This window comes from Mesoplodon mirus (assembly GCF_964341445.2).
Source record: "Mesoplodon mirus genome assembly, chromosome: 13".
Taxonomy (NCBI): domain Eukaryota; kingdom Metazoa; phylum Chordata; class Mammalia; order Artiodactyla; family Ziphiidae; genus Mesoplodon; species Mesoplodon mirus.
The window spans coordinates 40,202,519-40,227,428 of record NC_138989.1 but is presented as its reverse complement, the minus strand read 5'-3'; the positions used below and the strand labels follow the sequence as shown (position 1 = coordinate 40,227,428).

At 42.7% G+C, this 24,910-nt stretch overlaps 1 protein-coding gene across 3 annotated transcripts in view; it reads right to left on the bottom strand.

The window, feature by feature from the left end:
- The window catches only part of LAMA3 (laminin subunit alpha 3), a 241,599-nt gene extending 217,320 nt beyond the window's left edge, over positions 1-24,279 (bottom strand). For all 3 annotated transcript variants that reach the window (XM_082640137.1, XM_082640134.1, XM_082640135.1), the window contains exons 1-2: positions 23,881-24,279; positions 3,700-3,852 (exon numbers count right to left, since the gene is read on the bottom strand). In XM_082640137.1, coding sequence (XP_082496263.1) covers positions 3,700-3,852; positions 23,881-24,174 — 447 coding nt within the window. In that variant the 5' untranslated portion in view covers positions 24,175-24,279. The remainder of the gene's footprint in view (positions 1-3,699; positions 3,853-23,880) is intronic.
- Positions 24,280-24,910: the final 631 nt, after the last annotated feature.

The window sequence follows — 24,910 nt, the reverse complement described above, 5'->3', positions numbered from 1 at the left end:
GTAACACATTCTGTTCTTATTCTATAGCCTGAAACTGATTAGTAATATACAATGTAATGAACTTGAACGGCCCCAGAATATGCCACTGCCCCTGGAGAATTGCAGAACCTTCCTACGTTTGCCACCTTGTAAGGAGGAAAACTGCCCTTCAAGATCAAGTCCTGAAGGCAATGTTGTCACTTGTCAAACTGTGTTGGCCAAGAAAAACAACAATGAAAACCACCAAGCAGTCCAAAACACAACAGAGAAAAGTAACCGCCTCGCAACAACGTAAGCTGTCAAACTGACTACAGCACATCAAATTGCAGTTCTCAATAGCTAGAAAAAAAGTGGTTTTGTAATAACAAGTTCATGGCCTATATTTGATTTCCCAACTGTGCATCAAGATTCATACTTCCTTAAGTCAGAAGGAGAAAGACAAATACCACATGATATCACTTATATGTGAATCTAAAATATGACACAAATGAACCTATCTATGAAACAGAAACAGAATCATGGACATAGAGAAGAGACTGGTGGTTGCCAGGTGGGAAAGGGTTGGGGGAGGGATGGAGCGGGAGGTTGGGGTTAGCAGATGTAAGCTTTTATATACAGGGTGGATAAACAACAAGGTCCTACTGTATAGCACACAGAACTATATTCAATATCCTATGATAAACCATAGTGGAAAAGAATATTAAAAAAAGAATGTATATATATGTATAACGGAATCACTTTGCTGTACAGCAGTAATTAACACAACATTGTAAATCAACTATACTTCAATTAAAAAATAAATTTAAAGAACTAAGAAAAAGAAAGATTTGCACTTCCTAAATCTAAGGTCTGTAGGTCGCTATTCAATTATGAAATCTAACCTCTCAGTGACACTTTCATGGTTAATTCCAGCAAAAAAGGAGAAAATACAGATCCAACTACTGGGGCGTAAAATGATTCTTACAAGATAAAACATGCTTGTTAAAGCACGTGTTGCTCCAACACAAGGAAAAAGAAACATCCTCAGTCTGACATAATGTATATTGCGTTCCCTGCTTCTAGACTTTTCTAGAGTATTTTCTACAGGATTATATACAGTATTTTCTAGAGGAGCAGAAGTTAGGAGTCAGTCTGTTTTAATAAGGAGGGTTTACTAAAGTTCACTTTATTTTATTAAATAAAAACTTACTTAAAAACCACCAGCCTGAAGAGGTTTAGAAACAAAGTAGTCAACTCATTCAAACCTCACGGCAATCCTATGAGTTGAGCACTAGTATCATCTCACTTTATAAATGTGGAAACTGCAAGAGAGAGCAGTGAAGTCTGTGGCTCAGGGTCACATAGAGAGTAAGCAGTGCATCAGGGCATGAACCGGGGTGGGCTGACCCTAGGACCCACACTCTCAGTCACCTACAGAGGAGCATCCCAGCCAGGATGGAGGTGGGTGGGCACAGTCTTCCTGAAGATGTTTACCATGGCTCATGTCTGTCAGCAACCAGCAAATTACTAAATTGTTCCTATGCTGGTGTTTTTTTAATTCATCTATCTTAATTAAGGATTTTTCGATACATCAAAAGGGTACTTTTAAAAGGTAGATTTTTTTTAAAAATAGCCTTAAGGGAAAAAGAGCAAATCCACAAGGCACTGGTATGTTCAGTGAACATCATTTAATGGGTTAAAATTCCCAGCTAACTACAGAAATCCTCAGTTTAAAAAGTGGTATGACAGGTAAATCCTAGTCATTATAGGCAAAATCTCTACTGAATTAATGCTAGAAGGATAAGACTAATTCATAGTTGAAACTGGGGTTATGGAGTCTTTCACACCATGACAGATCTCCCTGAATTATCTCAGATGCAAACTGACGGTGAAAATATTCTCAGGAGAGGCCTGATTTAACAAAACATATGGGCAGAAGAGGTGGAAAACCCTTCTATCACCAAACTGAAGATAGCATGTTCATTGGAAGGAATCTTAGTATCATTCAATTTCCAGTCTGTGGGATGCATTTCCCTTTTGTATTTCTTATGTATCCCAAACACCAAGAACAGTACTTGGAACATAGTAGGTACTCAAGAAATATTTGTTGAAGGAATAGGGTGAAATATATGGGAGGCATTGCCTGGTCTGAAGGAGGAAAAAAGAAGGTGCATTAATTTTCTACTGCTGTTTAACAAATTACCGCAAACTTAGTGGCATAAAACAACACCATTTATTATCTTGTAGTTCTTTACGTCAGGAGTCTGGGCATGATGCAGCCAGGTTCTCTGCCCAGGGTCAAGGCTGCAATCAAGGTAAGCACCAAATGCCTGGGAAGACCCACTTCCGAGTTTGCACATGTTGTTAGCAGAATCCATATCCTTAAGGTTGCAGGACTGAGGTTCCTGCTTTTTTTGCTGGCTGTTGGCTGGGGCCTCTCTCAGTTTCTAGAACCCACTCTTAGGTCCTTGCCATGTGGCCATCACCACAGGCGGCTTTCCCCTTCAAGGTCAGCAGGAAAATTTCTCATGTTTCAAATCTCTTCCTTGGGGTAGGACTCAGTCACTTTTAAGAGCTCCCTTAATTAGGAGAGGTCCCTCAGGATAGTCTCCCTTTTGAGCAGCTGACTTGGGACCTTAAACGTATCTGCAAAATCCCTTCATCTTTGTCATATGATGCCACTTTATCAAGGAAGTGACATCCATCATATTTCTAGTGCTGTCCACAGTCAAAAGAGAAGGCCATGTACACCAGGAGGGAAGCATTGTGGGGACCATCTTAGCCTACCACAGGAGGACAGGTCTGGGTTAGGTACCCTCGTGGACCAGCTGGCCAAACAAGGACAAAAACTGTGGTAGTCAGTGTCCACAGAGTCAGAATTTCCAGGAAAGAGAATGCTATAAAAACATCTCTGCCATACCCATGTTCATAGTAGCATTATTCACAATAGCATAAGGGTGGAAGCAACCCAAGTGTCCAGTGATGGATGAATGGATAAACAAAATGTGATACCCATACAATGGAATATTATTCAGCCTTTAAAAGAAAGGAAATTCTGACACATGCTGCAACATGGATGAACCCTGAAGACATTCTGCTAAGTGAAATAAGCCAGTCACAAAAGGACAAATACGGTATGATTCCACTTATATGAGGTACCAAAGGTAGTCAAATTCATAGAGATAGAAAGTAGAATGGGGAGTTAGTGTTTAATGAGTACAGAGGGCCAGTTCTGCAAGATAAAAAAGAGTTCTGGAGATTGATTTCACAACCATGTGAATCTGTTTAACACTACTGAACTGTACTCTTAAAAATGGCTAACATGTTAAATTTTATGTTATATGTACTTTACCACAGCCAAAAATAATAATAAAAAACACCTTTGCCAATTATACTACTTACAGCTATTTTTTAACTCATTTAATAGACGGGTATGGGTGTCTGCCTCATGACAGGCACTGTGCTGGGTGTCAAGGGACACAAATATTAATGTAACAGGTTTCACAGTGATTAGTGAACTGAAACTGAAGTTTGTTTTTAAAATAATCATTATTATATCAGAAAAAACCACAGAGGATATACGTATATGTATGACTGATTCACTTTGCTGTACAGCAGAAACTAACACAACATTGTAAATCAACTATACTCCAATAAAAAAGTAATTTAAAAAAGAAATAACCACAGAAACAATGATCCAAACTGATTTTTCCTCATTCCAGATGAAATGCCCCAACTCACCTGCCCCAGATCCAAGGTGACGTTGACTTTGTTGTATCGCGTGCCTGAGGAGAGAGGAGGGCTTTGCCACCAAAGTTCGGATCCATCAATTGCGTTGGTGATGGGGTGTGCTTTCCTGGGGTCCTTGGAATTGCAATAGTCACAGAACTGGCCCTGAAATAATAAAGCTCTTGTTTTATTGTCAAGTAGTTTTTTCTTATCAATTTAGTAGAAGAGGTAATTGAAACAAAGACTGTTTTCTATAGCTTAGAGAATTCAGCTATTGAATTTCATCATAATGTTTTCTGAAGACAGTAGTAAGGCTTTCTCTTTCTCATTCAGTCTTAAACCATATCACCTGTTTATACCTCTGTTTATCGTGTTTCTAGGATACACATTATGTTTATCTTCCATCAGTTAGAGCTACGTTTTTCTTGTCTTGTATGACACTTTAAGAAGAGCCTGTTGGGCCTGGGATGCAATGATGTTCTCCTTCAGCAAATCCTTTTTGCTCTTTACATCCTCCTCTGCAAGTTCTGTGTCAAGCCCTGGGATACAAAGAGGATCCCTGCTCACAGCCCCGGTGGAGGTGATACGCATACAAGTAACCATAAAGGAAGTAGGTTTGTCAAGAGTATAGAGCGCTGGGTCTAAGGCAGGGCGGAAGAGGTGGGATTTCAGCTGCCTGTGAGGATGGAGAGGAGGTTGGTAAGTGTCAGTGAGCAGTCAACAAGGAAGGTGTTCCAGGTGGAGGAACGAGCACCAGCAAAGGCAGAGAGACCAGCTGGTCCATTTGAACAAGAGCATAAGTAATGGAAAACCACACCTGAGGGGTAAGTGGGGGAGATGTGGCTGGGCTGTGGATACTGGAGTGAGAAGTCGGCAGTTAATTTAGTAGGTAAGTGGGAATCCATTTTTACCTGGAGTGGTATTTATTTGATATTATCATCTCTACTGAATTCTGATTCTACTGATATCATCTCATCTTCTTACTGAATTACTCTTTTTTAGTAGGCAAATTCTCTTGATTCTATTTTGTTTTGCTTTTGTAATGAATTTTAGCACCATTACCACTCAAAAAGCTGAACATAGGCCTTTCTTATATATTGAATATACTTTTAACTGGTTCAAAGCCTTGTGCTTACCCAGTAGTGGATGTCACATATTGAACTGCTTTGCTCCCCAATTAAATGATCTAAGGGCATAACTACCACATAGGAGAAGGATAGAGAAGCAAACTTAGACCCGCAGCCCCTCCAGAAACGTGCTGTGACAAAAGGGTAACTCTGCCCCAGACAAGCATCTTGGAAGTTAATTTTTTAATGCTCAAGAATAAATTCAATCCTGGTGTGGAACTAAATGTGTGGCCGAATGTTTTCATCGAGTGTGTTACAGAGGGTTCTTTCATATGTGGTGATATATTATGTACAACTTTATCTTTTGACCCTTCATGAAGATACTTCTGTAACTCAGAAGCAGCACCGTGGGGTATGCAGTCCCATCAGTTCACGAGCCCAGAGTCCACATGTGTCTTGCCTTCCCTATATCACTTTAGCTTAGACTGTCATAGAAGCCCAATAAAGGAATAAACCCCTCAGGGTTTTTCAAAAAACTGTTTGAGTCCTTTCTATAAAATTTTATTATTATAGTAAGTATAATTGATAACTATTTAAGCTAGGACATACTAACATTTATGAGTATTTTGCCCTTTAATGATTTTTATTTTTCCCATTTTCTCCCTAGAAATCATTTTACCAGTTTAATTATTTGGTGAGGGAATTAAATTATTATTTCTTCAAGTTTAGAAGATTTACATGTGATAGAAGCAAATCTCCTCCAAGGATGTGGATGCTTATAATCTACATTCATTTCCATCTCCAGAGTACAGATATGAGGAATGCAGATGTTCCTTTTTTGTTGTTATAGATGAATTAAGGACTCACCATTAGAAATAAAAGTTTAAAATCTCTCAATGGAAAATAAAGGTGAATACCTTTAAGAACTTGGAGCAAGGAATGAGTTCTTAAACAAGATTCAGAAAGCACTGACCACAAAGGAAGAGACAGATTTGAGTACATTAAAATTAAGAATATTGGGTCCATCAACAGATGAATGGATAAAGATGTGGTATATATATATATACATATGCACATACACACACACAATGGAATACTACTCAGCCATAAAAAAGAGTGAAATAATGCCATTTGCTGTAACATGGGTGGACCTAGAGATTATCATACTAAGTGAAGAAGTCAAAGAAAGACAAATATGATATCACATGGAATCTAAAAAAATGATACAAATGAACTTATTTACAACACAGAAATAGACTCACAGACATAGAAAACAAACTTATGGTTAACAAAGGGGAAGGGGGGAGAGATAAATTGGAAATTTGGGCAGATACACACTACTATATATAAAATAGATGAACAACAAGGACCTACTGTAGAACACAGGAAACTATATTCAATATCTTATAATAACCTATAATGGATAAGAATCTGAAAATATATATATATGTGTGTGTGTGTGTATATATATATATATATATATATATATATATATAATTGAATCACCTTGCTGTACACCTGAAACATTGTAAATCAACTATATTTCAATTATTTTTAAAAAAGAAATTAATGTTAAACAATAAAATCATTCTCTCCCCCCAAAAATTGATTAATTAATTTTAAAAAATTAAGAACACTGGTTCATCAAAGGCACCTTCAAGAAGTAGAAAGAAAAATTAATAACTGAATGATAGTCACAATACACAGTGGCAGATAATCCCCAATGATGGCTGCCATCAATTCCTTCTCTGTGTGTGTCTGCTGCTCCACCTATCAACAGGTGGAGGCTATTTACCCTGGAGGTTATTGTCTCCCCTTGAATCCAGACTGACTTTATTATTTGCTTTGCTATAGCAGAAGCATCATTCTGGGATTTTCAAGCAGAGGCCTTAAGAGGACTGACAGATTCTACTTCCTTCCTCTTGGAAGACAGCCTCCAGGTAAGAAGTTCAACCACTCCCAATCACCACGCCATGAGAAAGCCCAAGCTAACCAAGTGGAGAGGACATATGGAAGAACACAGGGGCACTCGGCATGTTAGTGAAGCCCTGGACTGTCCAGTCTACCCTAGCCAGCTGCTGACTACAACTCAGTGAGTCTCCCCAGCTGACAACACATGGAGGAGAAGAACCGCCCAGCTGAGCCCAGTCATCCCACACAATTATAAGAAAAACATTGTTTTCATTTTAAACCACTAAGTCTGGGGATGGTTTGTTACACAGGAACCAATAACTGAACAAAGAGCACAAAATCAACAAGGAATTCTCATCAGAAATACGTATCAAACTCCTACAAATCAATAAGGAAAGTATAAACAACAGTTCAATAGAAAAAATGAGTAAAAGAAAGAAAACGCATTTTACACAAGAGGAAACACATTTGTCAATAAACATTTGAAGAAATGTTCACCATTACCATCACTGGTGATCAGAGCAGACCACAGTGTAATACTGTTTTTTATACCCAATCAATAGGCCCAAATTTAAAGTTTGAGGATAACAAGAATTGGAAAGGGTGTGGTAGGAGTATGAATTGGTGCAAAGACTTTGGGAACTATTTTGACATTACCTCCTAAAGTTGAAAATTCACATTTCCTATAACCCAAGAATTCTACCCTCGAGCTCACAACCTAAAAAGAAACTTCTGCACAAACTTGATGCATCATGTTTAAGAATATCCATGGCAGCACTGTTCACAAAAACAAAAAACAAAATCCTGGGAGTAGCCTAATTACCCAGCCACAGGAGTGTGAATGAATCAACAGAGGTATATTCACACAACAAATGAATACATGAACAATGATGGATAAATGAATATACACAACAACATGCAACAATACAGATGAATCTTAGCAATAGAACATTCAACAATGATATACTTTTTATACAGTTAAGAACAACCAAAATGAAAAGCACTTACTTTTTAGGAATATGCATGTAGATGTAATAAAAACTATATAGAAAGGAAAAATTAATAAAGGATTCAGGATGATGGTTACCCCAGATTGAGAGAAAAAGAGAGACAGGAGGTGGGGAAACCATATGGTTAGGCATAAGTTATTGCTAAGGCCCTATTTTGAGTTTTGGTAGCAAGTTCATGGGTGCTTATTATACTATTAAAATTTTTATTTTGGCTGCACTGCACGGCATGCGGAATCTCAGTTCCCCGATCAGGGATCAAACCCTTGCCCCCTGCTGTGGAAGGGTGGAGTCAACCGCTAGACCACCAGAGGAGTCCCTTGTTATACTATTTAAAATCCATCCATCCACATACACATTAAGGCTTATCATGCAAGGACCAATGACGAAAGCATGTCTTAAACTGAGGGTCATGAACAATCCATAATCTAATCTAATTCTGCACCTGAGGTCAAATATTTTTTAAATAACCATAAATAAATAAAAGCAGGACAAAAACTGGTAGAAGTCAGAGAAGAGGGGGACAGACAGAGTACAAAGAGGATTCTTACATCCTTGTGTTCAGTTATTCATCCATCCAGGCAACAAACCGGTATTGACCATGTACTCTGTATCAGAAGCTATTCCAGACAGAGATGAGAATATTGAAAGATAAACAAGATAAGGGACTCACGCTCTGAATTGTGTCAAAGCAATTATTAGCCTAGTCGTGTGGGAAACAGCAAATGTAATAGAAGGGGCTAGAAGGAAAGGGGACAAAACTGTTCAAATAAACAACAAAAAGAGAGTTGAGATCCAAGGCTGGAGGTCCCCAGAGGACAAGCTAGTGTTTGCCCAGAAGCCCACGGAGTGACCTACCCTCTTTTAGAAAGATGGAAAAAAAAAATAGTCTCTCCTAGTTGCTCACATTTTTGATGATTCTCCTTAACCAAAAGCCTCTCGTATATAATACTGTGCAGCTGAATTCACAGCATAAACACTGTCTTGTTCTAAGAAACTAGAGGTTGATTACAGCACCACTCCCTAACACGACTTCTTTTATTGTCTCAACAGTCATTCATTTATTCAACTTTCCCAAATCGCCACCAATGTGTGGAGCACTGTGTTGGATGCTGGGATAAAAACAAAGGAACAAATGCTAAGAGCTGGACCTGGCCCCGGAAGAAATTCAGTGGGATAGAAGAGAAGTAACTCAAACACAGCCTATTACCAGCAGGTGCTGGGATCAAGCGAGCGTGTGGGGCGTGGGAGCCCAGGAGAGACACACCACGCCTTCCCTGCCAAATCTCCACCACAATCTCAGATTCGTATCAAATCAGGACCTAAAGACCCAGAAGTGAAGGCTCACAGAGGTGAAGGGCCTCACCTCACACCACACAGCCGGGACGTGCAGGAACCAGGACCCGTGTGTGGGTCTGGCCACAGTACTTACAGCTCAGAACGCTTTCCATCCTGGCCTGGCTGCTCTGGAAGCTGCATCAAAGAGCCCCGTCTTAGATTTGGATGGAGTGTGAGGCCGCACTGCAGTAGCAATTATGTGGTTTTCCAAACACCTGCCCATGACCAGATGTGTGGGAAGAGATCCAGCTGAGGAGAGAACCCCGTCTGACAGAAGCTTAGCTGCACCCATGCCCTGCGGCAGGCACAGAAAACACGGCAAGATCTAACCACGCTCACCCATCGACAGCCCTGTTTCATGATCACCACGTTTGCGCTACCACGAACCCTCCTCCTCACCATCACACACCGAGGCTCCTGAGGTTACGGGCCTTAAAGGCACTGTCTCAAGTGGCCAGACCCAAGCCAGCTGGAGCCCTGATGCGGAGGACATTCTGGAGTGCACCCATTCCAAACTTGGGATTGCTCCTTTACCAAAACCTTGTTCAGAACGTTCTCCTTTCTGAGAGGCACAAAGCACGTGGGCGTGGTTACCTACAACTAAGACAAGCATCTTGTAAATGTCCTGAGCACCTAAACATCTGCACAGAGTGGGGTGAAGGGCGATCACACAGCCCAGGAGAGCGCCCAGCTCTGTGGCCCACACACAGCTTTCACCCCACCAGAAGGGGGCGCTTTGCCCTCTAGTGTGCCGGGTAGTGGAGGAAGGGATTTGAGAGACCAAACAAGGGGCTCCAGGTTGGTTCCAGGTACGTATATTTTAATTAATTTATTTTTTATTTCTTTATTTTTGGCTGTGTTGGGTCTTCGTTGCTGTGTGCGGGCTTTCTATAGTTGTGGCGAGCGGCGGCTGCTTTTCTTTGCGGTGCGCAGGCTTCTCATTGCACTGGCTTCTCTTGTTGCAGAGCATGGGCTCTAGGCACATGGGCTTCAGTAGTTGCAGCACCTGGGCTCAGTAGTTGTGGCTGGCGGGCTCTAGAGCGCAGGCTCAGCAGTTGTGGCGCACAGGCTTAGTTGCTCAACAGCATGTGGGATCTTCCCGGACCAGGGCTCGAACCCGTGTCCCCTGCATTGACAGGCAGATTCTTAACCACTGTGCCACCAGGGAAGCCCAGGTATGTATTTTTTAAGGCAGATAAGCAAATATCTGCAAAATGTATACCTATTACTCAAAAACTATGTCCACTCAGACCAAATTCCAGAGGGTTTTTCTTTTAATTTGTTTCAAAGAGATGCATTTTGGAGTAGAATGATGGAGGTCTAAATCCTGCCTCTACCAGTTACAGCTTCAAAATGTTAGTCAAATTATTTAGTCTCCCTTGGGTTCCATTTTCTGTTTGTTAAAACGGGCTAACACCACCAACCTTACGTGGTGATTTTGGTGATTCAATGAGACGCCATCCATAAAGTGATCGCACCGCCATCAGAACCACTGGGGTGTTTATCCATTCATCTGTTCATCAACACTTAGGTTGCTTCCATATCTTGGCAATTGTAAATAATGCTGCTCTGAACACTGAGGTGCATGTATCTTTTCAAATTAGTTTTTGTTTTTTTCAGATACATACCTAAGAGTGGAATTGCTGGGTCATATGGTAGTTCTATTTTTAGTTTTTTGAGAAACCTCCATACTATTTTCCACAGTGGCTGCACCAATTTAGAGTCCCACCAACAGTGTACAAGTAAAGCCCATCTTTTTAATGGTTTCCATATAATCCTCTTCCTTCTACTTCTCCCTCTATTCTCTTGTTCCCTATACATAGTGTTGGCATATCACTGGCAATAAGGGGTCGCTTGGTACCTGTAGTTGCAGGTAATTGGCCTGCTCGCAAATAAACTCAGGTTTCTGAGGTGGGCCAGGCCACACTTAGGCCTGTCCGCTCAATGCCCCAAACCTAAAGCATTTCCTCTTTAGAGCTTCAGCCCAAAGCCTAGATTTACAAAAGCAGCTCTGCCTTGACAGTTTATTCGTCCAACCGTCAACTATGGACCTGCTAAGGGCCAGATACTGTCCTCAGGAGGGAGTCTGACCTTGACCTGATGCATTCCTCAAACCAAATATTTCCCCCTCAATTCCATGTCAGTTATTAATCTCCTTATGAAATAACTACATTCTTTACCACTTTATTTTCTCATTGTCCTAATGCCCTCAACTCTCTCATTCATCCTTTTAAAATCTTATCAGTCACCTAAATTCTTTTGAGAACCAGAAAGGGAATACATACATACAAAAATAAAATGAAGTATTTATAAATTCTGGAAAGTGGTCTCACTCAGAGGTAACATTGAAAACATATAACAACTAGGGCAGCGTGGCTTTCTGAGTTCCTAGAAACACCAAACATGTTCCCACCTCAGGGCCCTTGCACCTGCTGGTCCTCTGCCGGGAACACATTTTCCCAGCCTTTTCTTGGGGCTGGCTTCCTCTCAACCCTCAGCTTTCTGTACCAATAACACTCCTTAGAAAAGCTTCTCCAACTACTTGACCTATAGAAGCTTCCCTCTTTAATCTCTATCGCAAAATCCCATTTATTCTCTCCAAGACACAATAACAATCTATAATTATCATATGAGTTTGCTCACTGGTTACAGTCTCCCCATAGAAGGTTAGCTGCTTAAAAGCAGGGACCTTTTCTGCCTTGTTAGGAATTGTACTCCCAGCCCATCATATCCCTGTCCTCTGTGCCTGGCACATAGATGTCAATAAATATTTGTTAATATGGTAGTGGATGAATATTGCACACAAGTATGTGTACATGCATGCTTCCAGGTGGCAGTTCTTTCCTTAGGTGATAAAAAGCTACAATAGGGATCATCCACAAAAGACAGGCTGCCAGCTCTGGGTGAGCTGCCAGGTGTTAGGTAGTCAAGGAGGACAAGGGGCTAATTAGAAAGCAGCAATCAAGACCATTCGCTTCCTGTGCCTGACGGTGCAGGCAAAAGGCAAAGGAGAAAGATGCCAGCTCCCCAGGGTTCCATTTCCCCCATGGAAGGGCACCAGGCAAGGGTCAGATGACAGGAGAATGATCTCACTGCTCAGGAACCACAAACAAAAGGCTCCTGCCTTCTTATGCACTCAGGGAGTTGGGAGGGGGATGCAGAGAGGAGTACAACAGTACCAAGTTGGAGTGGGGGAAAGGGCCTCACCCATAGCACCCCGATAGCACCCCAAAAAGGAGTCTCAGTGGAGGCCTCCGAACAGAGGCTCTAAGGCGGAGAATGCAGATAAGTACATGAGCATGGCTGGTCCACGGGGGCTTCACTCCTTGACTGCAGCTCCCTCCAGAAGACTGCAATGCACTGGTATGGGGAGGGCAGCTGTCCCTGCCAGGCCCCAATTAAAGCCTTTGGATTGCCTATGATGCAACCTAAAATCACACTGACGATTCTGACCTGGAGACAGCCTTCTCGCCCTCCTCTTTGAAAATCCTTTCAGTGGGGCAGTGCACTGGAGGCAGTCCTTCTCCACAGCTGAACTCAATCCTTCGCTCTGCAAAGCTACACCACCCTTTGTATTTTGTCTTCAGTGAAGATGGAGAACCATTGGTTACAAACATTCCTATCATGATTGTGAAGGCCCTTGGCCTCATCTTCCTTGTGGTTAATCAAGCAGATTTACTCTTTCAGCTATGGTCTTCCTAAACTACAGTGACAGTTGTTATCTATTACAGCTAGGGAAAAACCACACTCCAGAACCAAAGCAAGCAACTGATCAAAGAAAAAGGTGGCTGCATGTAACACCAAGTATGTGAGGGGTACGAAGAGTTACTTCAAAGCCAGCATGGTGCTCAGAGAAAGGGAATGAAAACTTTATCAGGTCCTGGTATTTCTATTAGAAAAAGTGCCTTCAAGGTATATTTTTATTTAAATAAAAGTCTACTATTTGACCTAAAAGATAATGAAATAAAACAACAGAAAAAAAAATCAACTAGTTTCTGGCAATCTTACTAAAAGATTTTCCTAAAGAGGTCTCTCAGCAACTTCTGCTATTTTTTCCGGTACATTAAAAACATTCGAAATTCAATGTCACATTAAAGATACATTAAGTGATCAGCTGTCACAATGAAATAGGAACATCACTTAGAAACAGATAAGACATATAGGAAAGTTTGAAAGTCTAAAATTTTTGTGTTCTCATCAAATCACTAGGCAAACTACCTGGCATAGAATCTTTGCCACCGATGTCTTTTGTACACACAAATCCTCAGCCATATTCAGTCTCTGCAGAGCCAGTCTCAGGAAACAAGGAGCTGGGCCTTTCATTTCACAATCCCACCCCCATCCTTCCCCTGATGCAGCCCCCAGAGTCCTCACTAGTAAAGGAATCACCCAACCACTGGGCTGTGTGCAGCTCACTGTGTCCAGAGCCCCCAGACTCCCACCACCCCGTCTGTGTTATTAGGCAATCCTTATTTTATGCCCCGCTGATATGTTCTTCATATTTAAGGATTACTCTCAATATGGGTGATCCCTAAATATTTGTTCAACCAAGAGCTCTCCTTATTCTGTTCAGGGACTAATTTTGAATATCAGATTGCAAAGTCTCAAAAGCAGAGACCCTAGGACCACCCAAGAGCTTCATGTAGTCCCCCCATCCTCCACCCTCCCATACACAGATAACTCACACGCTGGTCAATAAACACTGCTGACTGACCAAGAGGTTGGTTATCTGGCTCAAAGCTGAAGCTACTGCTAGGGACTGAATATCTGTGTCCCTCCCCCAGATTCATATGTTAAGACCTAACCCACTAGATGATGGTATTAGGATGAGGGTTCCACCTACATGAACGGAATTAGTGCCCTTATAAAAGAGGCCCTGGAGAGATCCCTCGCCCCTCCCACCTTGTGAGGACAGTGAAAAAACAGCAATCAGCGAACAGGAAGTGGGTCCTCATGAGACACTGAATCTGCCCACACTTTGACCTTGGATTTCCCAGCCTCCAGAACTGTGAGAAATAAATTTCTGTTGTTTATAAACTATCAATCTATTTTTTGTTACGGCAGCCCAAACGGACTAAGCTGAGCTGCCGTAACAAAGTACCACAAACTGCGTGGCTTAGAACAAGAGAAAGTTATTGTCTCACAGTTCTGGAGGCTGAAAGTCTGAAATCAAGGCATTGGCAGGGCCCCTTTCCCTCTGAAACCTGTAGAGGAAGGATCCTTCCTTGCCTCTTCCAGCTTCTGGTGGCCCAGTCCTAGTCATTGGTCTCTGCCACTACATTAGGCACTACTTTGAAATTCAACACACCAGGGCCACAACTGTCTTCCAAAGGCAGGTTGTTGAAAGTCAGGTATTTTTTTTTGTCAAACAGCACTTCCATCAAGGTGTTGCTCTAGTAGGAAAATTCTATGATGGTGTTGCCCTTTGAACATTTCTCCAAAAAGCATCTATGAAGTGTCTGTGATAAGCTGCCGCAGGGAAGACAAACAACAGGAAAATGTGGCCTCACACTCAGGAATCTCATGAATTAATAAGGATACAGACATGAAAATCAATGGCTCCAAGGCCATGAATGGAGTTAGGGAGGTGGCACAGAGTTTGGCTGGAACTCTGAGGGAAGAGTAGTTGGCTCGGCAGTGGCAGCATAGCACAGCAGGTAAAGGCATGAACTCTGCAGCCAGAGTACCTGGCTTTTCCACGTACTAGCTGCATGACCTTGAACAAATCACTTAACCTCTCTGTGCTTCAGTTTCCTCATTTGTACACTGAGTATGCTAAGAGTACCTCCTTTATAAATTGTGAGGATTAGGAAGTTTGTGAAAGGGGCTTTAGAACAGTGCCAGGTATCGGTTAAGTGTTAAATTAATACTCCACATTAAACAGGGGAGCTATTGAACCAAAAAAAGAAAAAAACAACAGGGGAGCAAGTCTCCTGATTACTAGGCTGTTCTCCCTATTCCCCATTCTGCCCGTCCCCCTTAATTTGGTATCACTCCTGTACACAGTATATAGTGCAACTTGAAAGTAATGGAGAACTACATCTATACCCCACAGTTAAGATATGCATAGATAATCTAATTAAAACCCATATTTCTCTCAAGCTAATATTCATTTACTACGTCCACATGTATTTTCTAAACATCTAGGATGGGAGACCAAGAGAATACAATATGCTTACGATATTGAGAAACAGGCAGGACACATGGGACTCAATGAGTTGGCTCTCCCCAGGGCAGGTTCCACCCTGTTGGCAGGAGGGATCTAATCAAGGATCTGCTAGCTCATGCAAACAGCTCTTTTTTGAGAAGCAGAAAAGGGCTCCCTGCCTCTGAGCAGATACAGCCTTGCCTGGGCTGGATTTTCAGCCCCCTTGGCCAGGAGCCCATGTATACAGCACAACACAGGCAGTTCTATTGACTAAGACCACTGAGGTATCATTTAATAAATCTTTTCCTCACTAGGCAAATGGTTCCAGAATGTTGAGCAAAAGTTAACACAGATTTCGTGAAAGCCTAAATCACAACAGGAAATAAATTTATGATCTGGAAGAATGTATTAGTGCTACCAAAATTCACCTTAAAAATTTAATACCTCCCCAAAAATGTTAGCTTAGCTGATAAAAATGAGTGTATATATGATGTGTGTGTATATAGGAATTAGTAGATATACACATAACTCCTAGCTCTGTCCCCTGAAAGGGTCTAGAAGCAATGACACACCGGTAACAATGAGCACACCTCATATCCAGACTTGGTTTCTACATACCACACTCAATTTAAAAAAAAAAAAAAAAAAAAAACAGAGCTTTTTGGAAAAGTAGTTAGTTCCAACACTGGAGCAAAGAAAATTAAAAGTGACCCTGGAATATCTTGTGGTACCACAAAGTACATAAATAAATGAAGTCCCTACATAAATAATATCTGAACTAGTTATTAACACATTACCAAAACAATTCAACATTGCTATTCTATAGAAGGCTATAAATGTCTTTATGCCTGTGGATTATTCAGCTTGCCAAACGTGTTCAGTGTATAATGCACTGTACACTTCATCATTAAAAGAACTTTTTACTCAAAAATTTAAAATGACTATTGTGATAAATCATTTTTGTAGCTTACCACTTTAGAAGTCTTAAAAAGAATTTTTTCTCTCCATGAAAAAACACATTTATTGAGCACTAACTATGTGCCAAGAAAAATACTAAGTGCTTTTATCCTCCAAATAAACCTGTGAGATACACAGGTTTATTAATCCTGTTTTATATATAAGAAAACTGAGATTTTGCAATTTTCCAAGGTCAGAGAGCTGGCAGAGTTAGAATTCAAACTCAGGTCTACATGATTGTAGAGCCAGAGTTCTTCATCTCTAAGTGAGAGTAGTTTGATAATATCTACAGTGAGATGATGTTGTATTTTCCCTCACAGGAGTTTCCCTGGTCTTTTAAGAAAATTGGGCCATAAAAAGGCTAGTCATCTACAGAAAGATCCACACTGAGACACATTATAAACAAACTGTCAAAAGACAAAGAGAAAATCTGAAAGCAACATGAGAGAAGCAATTTATCACATATAAGGTATCCTCAATAAGATTAACAACCTATTTTTCACTGGAAACCATGGAAGCCAGATGGCAGTGAGATGATAAAGTGCTGAAAGAAAAAAACTGTCAATCAAGAATTCTATACCTGGTAAAATTATTCTTCAAAAATGAAGGAGAAATTAAGACATTCCCAAAGAAAAGCTGAAGGAGTTTGTTGCTAGTAGACCTGCCCGACAAGAAATGTTAAAGGGAGTCCTTCATACTGAAATAAAGGACATTAGACAGTAACTCAAAGCCATATAAAGAAATACAGAACACCAGTACAAGTAACTACATAGGTAAATAAAAAAGCCAGCATTATTGTATTTTTGGTTTGTAACTCTTTTTTTCCTATATGATTTAAAACAAAAATGCATAGAACAATAATTATGTTTTTATCTTAAGGGGCAACAATGTATAAAGATGCAATTTGTGACAATAACATCATAAAAGGGGGGACAGACCTATATAGGAGCAGAGTTTTAGATGCTACTGAAATTAAGTTGATATCAACTTAAATTGGATTGTTATAAATTTAGGATGTTAATTGTAATCCTCAGAGTAAGCACTAAGAAAATTACTTTTAAAAATTTACAGGGGACTTCCCTGGCAGTCCAGTGGTTAAGACTCCAGCTCCCACTGCAGGGGGCACAAGTTCAATCCCTGGTCAGGGAACTAAGATCCCGCATGCTGCATGGCACAGCCAAAATATAAATTAAAAAAAAAAATTAACAGAACAGGAAATGAGGAGGAAATCAAAATGACACATTAGAAAAATTAATTAAACACAAAAAGAAAACAGTAATAGAGGAACTGAGGAACCAAAAAATATATAATGCATATATATATGACATATATAAGACATTTGTCTTATATATAAGACAAATAGCAAAATGGCAGAAATAAGTCCTACATTATCAATAATCACTTTAAATGTAAATGGATTAGACTTAGTTAAAAGCAGAGACTGGCAGAATGGATTTATATATATATATATATATATGTATGTTCTAAAACTAGACTCTAGTAATAGTTGCACAACTCTATAAACTTTCTAAAAATTATTGAATTCACACTTAAAATGGATGCATGTTATGGTATTTAAATTATGCCTCGGGCTTCCCTGGTGGCGCAGTGGTTAAGAATCTGCCTGCCAATGCAGGGGACATGGGTTCAAGCTCTGGTCTGGGAAGATCCCACATGCCACAGAGCAACTAAGCCTGTGCGCCACAACTACTGAGCCTGCGCTCCAGAGCCCCTGAGCCACAACTACTGAGCCCTCATGCCAAAACTACTGAAGCCCACATGCCTAGAGCCGTGCTCCGCAACAAGAGAAGCCATCACAATGAGAAGCCCGCGCACCACAAACAAGAGTAGCCCCCACTTGCCACAACTGGAGAAAACCCGCGCGCAGCAACAAGACCCAATGCAGCCAAAAATAAATAAATAAATTTATTTTAAGAAAAGAATCATTTGTCCTTCAACTGCTGACTGTAATCATTTGAAGTTTTGAAATAACTCTATTAATAATTGTTACAGGGCTTCCATGGTGGCGCAGTGGTTGAGAATCTGCCTGCTAATGCAGGGAACGCGGGTTCGAGCCCTGGTCTGGGAAGATCCCACATGCCGCGGAGCAACTGGGCCCGTGAGCCACAACTACTGAGCCTGCGCGTCTGGAGCCTGTGCTCCGCAACAAGAGAGGCCGCGACAGTGAGAGGCCCGCGCACCGTGATGAAGAGTGGCCCCCGCTTGCCACAACTAGAGAAAGCCCTCACACAGAGACAAGGACCCAACACAGCCAAAAAAATAAATAAATAAACAAATGTGGGGTTTAAAAATAAAAAAGAAAAAGAATTAAAAAATAATAATAATTGTTACAAATATATCAATGAACACAGTAAATGTTTTAGATTTCCCCAAAATTTTCACATCTATATCACAAAGGAAAAGGCCCTTGCTGAAGTTAACACGTGGCTCTCTTTCACAATAGTTCTACAAACAGAGCCTTAGTGAAGTTGAGTTTCCTTTATGGCTATTAGTGCAAGTTACACAAACACACAACTGGGACTGCTTTGTGGCAAGCATGCTCGCTCTTAGCCATAACTCAGGTGAGTGTACTTCTCTATCAATATCATTTAGGTTAAATACAAATTCTTATGCATAAATCAAAGTGCACTGAAAGAACTTATAAAAATATGTTGAACTGTCGACGTACAAAATCAAGATCATATGTTTGCTGGGACTTCCCTGGCGGTCCAGTGGTAACACTGCACTTCCACTGCAGGGGGCGCGGGTTTGATCCCTGGTCAGGGAACTAAGATCCCACAAGCGGCACAGTGTGGCCAGAAAAAAGGAAAAAAAAGATCATATGTTTGGTAAATACGTGCAGGTCATTTCTTGTGAGCATAGTGTTTATGTCAAGCTAAACCAAACCCAAGGTTATATTTTCAACACAGCCTTCCACGTCCATTTTATCATCACCTCTATCAGATGTCAGTAAATTCAGTCCTCCCCTGGTATTTGTGAAGGACTGGTTCCAGGAACCCTACAGATACCAAAATCTGCAGATGCTCGAGCCCCTTATATAAAATGGCATTATAGTATTTGCATATAACATACATACATTCTCCCACGTACTTTAAATCATCTCCAGATTACTTATAATACCTAATACAATGTAAATTCTATGTAAATGGTTGCCAGCATAGGACAAATTTAAGTTTTGCTTTGGGGAACTTTCTGGATTCTTTTTCTCCCACGTATTTTTGACCCACAGTTGGTTAAATCTGTGGATGCGAAACCCAAGGATACTGAGGGCCGACTATAATGTCTTCACACTCCATAGGTAAGTAAACATTTAAAGCTAAAGTGCAAATTGTGACATATTTCGGTTATAATTACTTTTCATCAGAATAGAACTAATTTGCATACTTTTCTTGTCTACTCTTTGTATTAACTTCAACTGTACCTTCACTCCGTCATCCTTTCATTCAATATTTTCCAAGCACCTATTCTGTTCCAGGCTTTTGTGCTCAGCACTGGAGAGATAGCCGTGAACCAGACAGATAGGATCCCTGAATCACAGAGCTCTCAAACACCAAAAACTTAATGTCTGAGCAGTAGCAAGTATATAAAATCTTATTTAATGAATCTTAAGTCCAGAGAAGCCACAGCAAACATTTTTCGCCCAACAAACAAAATGCAGACTTTTAAAATGCTCTGCCTGTTGACACACGCTACCGTTCAAGCATCAGCATTTGTTATTATAGAATCAGGACCATAAACCCTGGGTTTTTTTCTAAGATGTGACTTTTATCCATTTTTTTACATTTTTTTCATCCTTTTGGCCTGAAATTCTAAACTCTGGCTGGCTCCCAAAGATCTATTTTTAGAAAGTTCAAAGAAGTAGAACTTTTTTTGTTAACTCTTCTCCATTCCCCATCTTGAGCTGTACATGAGCAGATTAAAAATGATTATCACTCAGGGCCTCCCTGGTGGCGCAGTGGTTGAGAGTCCGCCTGCCGATGCAGGGGATGCGGGTTCGTGCCCCGGTCTGGGAGGATCCCGTATGCCGCGGAGCGGCTGGGCCCGTGAGCCATGGCCGCTGGGCCTGCGCGTCCGGAGCCTGTGCTCCGCAACGGGAGAGGTCACAACAGTGAGAGGCCCGCATACCGCAAAAAGAAAAAAAAAAAAAAAAAAAAAAAAAAAAAAAAAATGATTATCACTCAGGTACAGCCAGATGATTAATCACAATCTCTCTTCCTTTCCTCCACCCATCTCCCACCACACCCACTTTTCTGAAAGGCAGCTCTGCACCAGCTGCTGCCAGCACTGGGCTAGAACAAGTGTCTAACAGCCCAGCTTCTGGAATTTGCCTTCTCCTTCTTGTCTCCAACTTGCTTCTCTCCTCATTACACGAGAACCTCTCACATCAACAATCAGTGCACCTGCTCAGGCCCTCAACTGTGAAAGCAGAAAGCACTTTTGTTCACCCTGTTTTTAGAGAAAGAATAAGGCAAAACACCAGATAGCATCCTTTTCCTGCAGGCTACACCTTGGCCTAGAAATGCAGTCTGTTGAATGAGCTCAGAAAGGCACTTCCTACTCTATCTAGGCCTGTGGACCCAGGTTTAAGCACCTATTCTGGAAACTCAATCAGAACAGGAAACGTGACTTTTCTGGACTTCCCAAAACAGTAGTGCCAACTTATGACACTTAATAAAAATTCCAGCTGAGGAGAATGAGAGTTGGCCCAATTCTAGGCAAACCTGGGGAGAAGAGACAGCTGAAAATTTCCTCGATAACTTCCTTCTCCTTACATTTACTCTCACCACAATTAGAACAATTCTCTCCAAAGTTGGGTGTGCCAGGCAATCTAGTGGGGTGCAAGAAGGGAATATTAAAACTGTTTATTTTGGGTTTCCCTGGTGGCGCAGTGGTTGAGAGTCCGCCTGCCGAGGCAGGGGACACGGGTTCGTGCCCCAGTCTGGGAAGATCCCACATGCTATGGAGCGGCTGGGCCCGTGAGCCATGGCCGCTGAGCCTGCGCGTCCGGAGCCTGTGCTCCGCAGTGGGAGAGGCCACAACAGTGAGAGGCCCGTGTACCACAAAAACAAACAAACAAAAAACTGTTTATTTTACTTAAAGTGAAGAAATTCAATTTTTCTAATATTTAATATACAGATTGCCTAAAGGCCTTCATCCAGTCCACAAGTTAGCAGGTCACAAGAGTCCTGAGTGTCTGTTCAAGGGAAGAGGAGAGATTTCACCAGGCTATCATCTGATCAGGACACACGAAGCGTATGTGCACCTGGCAAAGTGGACATGTGGATTCTATTCTCCTAAGTAGCAGAAGAGTAAAAACCTTGTACTGAAATGGGGAGTGATTATGAAATACTTTTGACTACACAGGCTCACTGGTTTTCTCACGGAAAAGTACTTAAAAGACCCCTTAAATTTAAAGATGAGTTATACATTTTTTTTCACAAAAATTCCAAATTGGCTGACTTTTGCTGGGATGACAAGTGACTGCCAGTAATATACTACCTGATAGATATTTACAAAATAATAGAAGTACTTTGTTCCATCAAAGAAAAGGTGTTGTTTTAAAAGTGTGTGAAAAAGTAAATACTGTTCTAAAGAAATGCATACTTTGGAAAGAGCATTTCGTAAAACAGATGTTTGGAAATGTGTCATCTGTTGTTGCTGAAAAGATGGAACTGTGTTACTCTAAAAGTTCTTATATTTGCACATTTTAAAAACACGGAAACAGAATTTTGTAACTTTTTTCCAAATGAAGAGTGAACTTCGAATCTATTGTTTATAGCATTAAAACACAACACTTTCCTATCAGGAAGTACTGAATTCCACTTGAAAAATGAACATATACTGGCCAAGTTTCTACTTAAAAAAAACTTTTAGAATAATTGGAGGATGGAGCAGAAGTATGAGTCCCACAATTTAGGAAACTCTCACAGGGTCCCACTCCTAGAAAGGCCCCTCACTTAGTTTAATGCTCTGCCATCCCCACATCTTGAAATTCATAATTTTTGAACAAGCAGCTCCATTTCATTTTGCAATAGACTGTAAATTATGCAGCTGGTTCTGGAACTCAGGAGTCAATGCAGTTCTTTCGTTTGAATTTACATATTTTTGAGGTATTTTTTCAGTGATGACAACTACTAAATTCCAGTATTAATGTAAAACTAACTATGAATGGCTATATCATATGTGCTAAACTACACTTGTCAAAAATAATTATATATATGATTAACACTTGAATATTTGTTTATAACGTTACACAAAGTCACAAAACATTTAGAGAAAGCAAAATTATTTGGGGCTTTTTTTGTTTTTTAAGGGAGGTTGCAATTTTTAATTAATTAATTTATTTATTTATGGCTGTGTTGGACCTTCATTTCTGTGCGAGGGCTTTCTCTAGTTGTGGCAAGCGGGGGCCACTCTTCATCGCGGTGCGTGGGCCTCTCACTATCGCGGCCTCTCTTGTTGTGGAGCACAGGCTCCAGACGCGCAGGCTCAGTAATTGTGAGCCACAGGCCCAGTTGCTCCGCGGCATGTGGGATCTTCCCAGACCAGGGCTTGAACCCATGTCCCCTGCATTGGCAGGCAGATTCTCAACCACTGCGCCACCAGGGAAGCCCTATTTGGGGCTCTTAATAAAGAAAAAAGCATTTTCATCATTATTATTTTTATTTCTATTTTTGTATATTTTATAGTACACACAAATTAATAAAGTCATACATGCATGTAATTTATAAATAAATTAGCATCTATCGCATAAGAATATACTGCATGTTCAACAACCTGTCATTTATGGGAGTGCTTAGTCAAAAGACCTTCTAAAAGACTGACCTAGACTCGGAATGATAATCTTTCGCTTTTGGAGCCCAAACTCCAAAATTACTCCCTCTTCTGGCAACAATTTCCTCAGCAATACTTCCCGGGAGAGGGAGGGAGGCAACGACGTCTTAGTGTAAAGAGGATTTGGAGTCAGGACTGAGTTCAAATCCAGATGTCCTCCATGATGACGTAGGCACATTTCTTAACCTGGTCACCTGATCCAGTGCCCAGCGCTGTTGTGAGGCTCGTGTGTAAGGACCTGGCGTATTTCCAGATGCTGATGAAGCACCAGTGACACTAGCATTTACACAGGTGTTCGCAGGAGTCCGATGGACTCTGAGCACCGTGTCTCTGTCCACTCGCGCCTAATGGCTCTGGATGGTGGCACTTCAGGCTGTGGGGTGAGGCGCGTTTTTCTGGTGAGATGGGAGTGGTACTACTGATACAATCTAAAAGTTCTCTCTTTAAATACACCACGGAATCTAACTGCTACCAGCTTCTCTGCATAAGGCCGGGGAGATGAAGGGCCTCGAAGGAGGGGCGCCGGTGAAGCCCAGGGGGGCTCAAGCCCTGGCCAGGCGCTACCTGGGTGACGGAGGCAGGACAGGACCACAGTTCAATACATCCCGAGAGCGCAGCTTCGGACTTTCTCCTGGGCAAGCCCAAACTTAACCTCAGCCTGCATTCACCTCGGGATGGGCAAAGAATACCCATCCCGGCCCCGAGTGGCGCATCGGCGGAGGCGGTGCTCCCCAGTACCACTCCCGGGGGGAACCCACCTCCCAGGGTCGCCGACCCGCGCAGGGGTTGGGGGAGCCCTTCCCGGTCGCCTCGGGTCCCGAGAGTGCGGGGAAAAGGCCCGACCCCTTCGCCCAGGGTGGCTGGCCCGCGCGGGGAAGGGAGCCCGCCCGGGAGGGACCTGGGACCTTACCTGGATGGTATGGCCGCTGCTCTGGACGGTGGGCCCCCCCACCAACTTGCAGTAGAGCTCGGGCCGGGGCCGCGTACTGCCGGGCTCCTGCTCCCCGCAGGTGGCGGTGGCCCAAATCCTCGCCGCCTCGGCCAGGTTGAAGTAGGGCGGATGCAGGCTGAGCCGCGCCGGGGCCGCGGGGTCCCGAGCGGTCGCGCACCCGGCGGGGGGCGGCGGCAGCAGCAGCGGCAGCAGCGGCAGCAGTGGCAGCACTGACCGCGGTGCCCAGCCCCGAGCCCGCCCGGCTGCCGCCATCTCGCCGCGCGCGGTCCTCCTGCCTCGGCGGCCTGCGAAGGGGCTAGGGGACACCGCGTTCCCGGCGGACGATCCTCGAGCGCGGCCCGAGTGTGGGCGGTGTCGGCGGAGGCGCGCCCGCGCCCCACGCGCCGGGAGCCCGCGGCGAGGGGGCGGCTCCTCCGGTTTGGAACGTGCTGCGGCCGCAGCGGGCACCCGCCGGATGAGGAACTGACAGCGCCCGGCCTCGGCCCGCAGACGTTGTCTCCGCCAGCGCGCTGCGCGCTGCCAGCTTTGCGGGCTGGGAAGGCGAAAGGCGTGTCCCCGGCTCCCACCCCCGCGGCTGAAGCGGGGACCTGGACCGCCCCACCTCCCCACGGCCGGGGCAGAGATCCGAGAGTCCTCTTCTCCGGAGCCTCACGCTGGATCTCGGACTAGCAGGAAGGAGGCTCGCGGCGAATGGGGTGAGACAGCAGAGGCAACTGCCACTGCCTGCAGGACCTACACCAAAGACACTGTGGTTTCCCAGATGAGTTTCAGTTGTCAGAGGACAAGTCCCGTCAATCCTCAGACCCTGGGCGCCAACGATACCTATGGCACGGCACGCGCGTACTGAGTGTGGGATCAAAGGAGCTCTGGGGAACTGGGAGTGGCAGAACGTACACAATTTAAGGACAGCCACTAGTGCAAGTTGTAGTGTGCCCAGAGGTAAAGGTACTTGGAGGAAATTCTTCAGATGCCCCATCTGCTATATTTT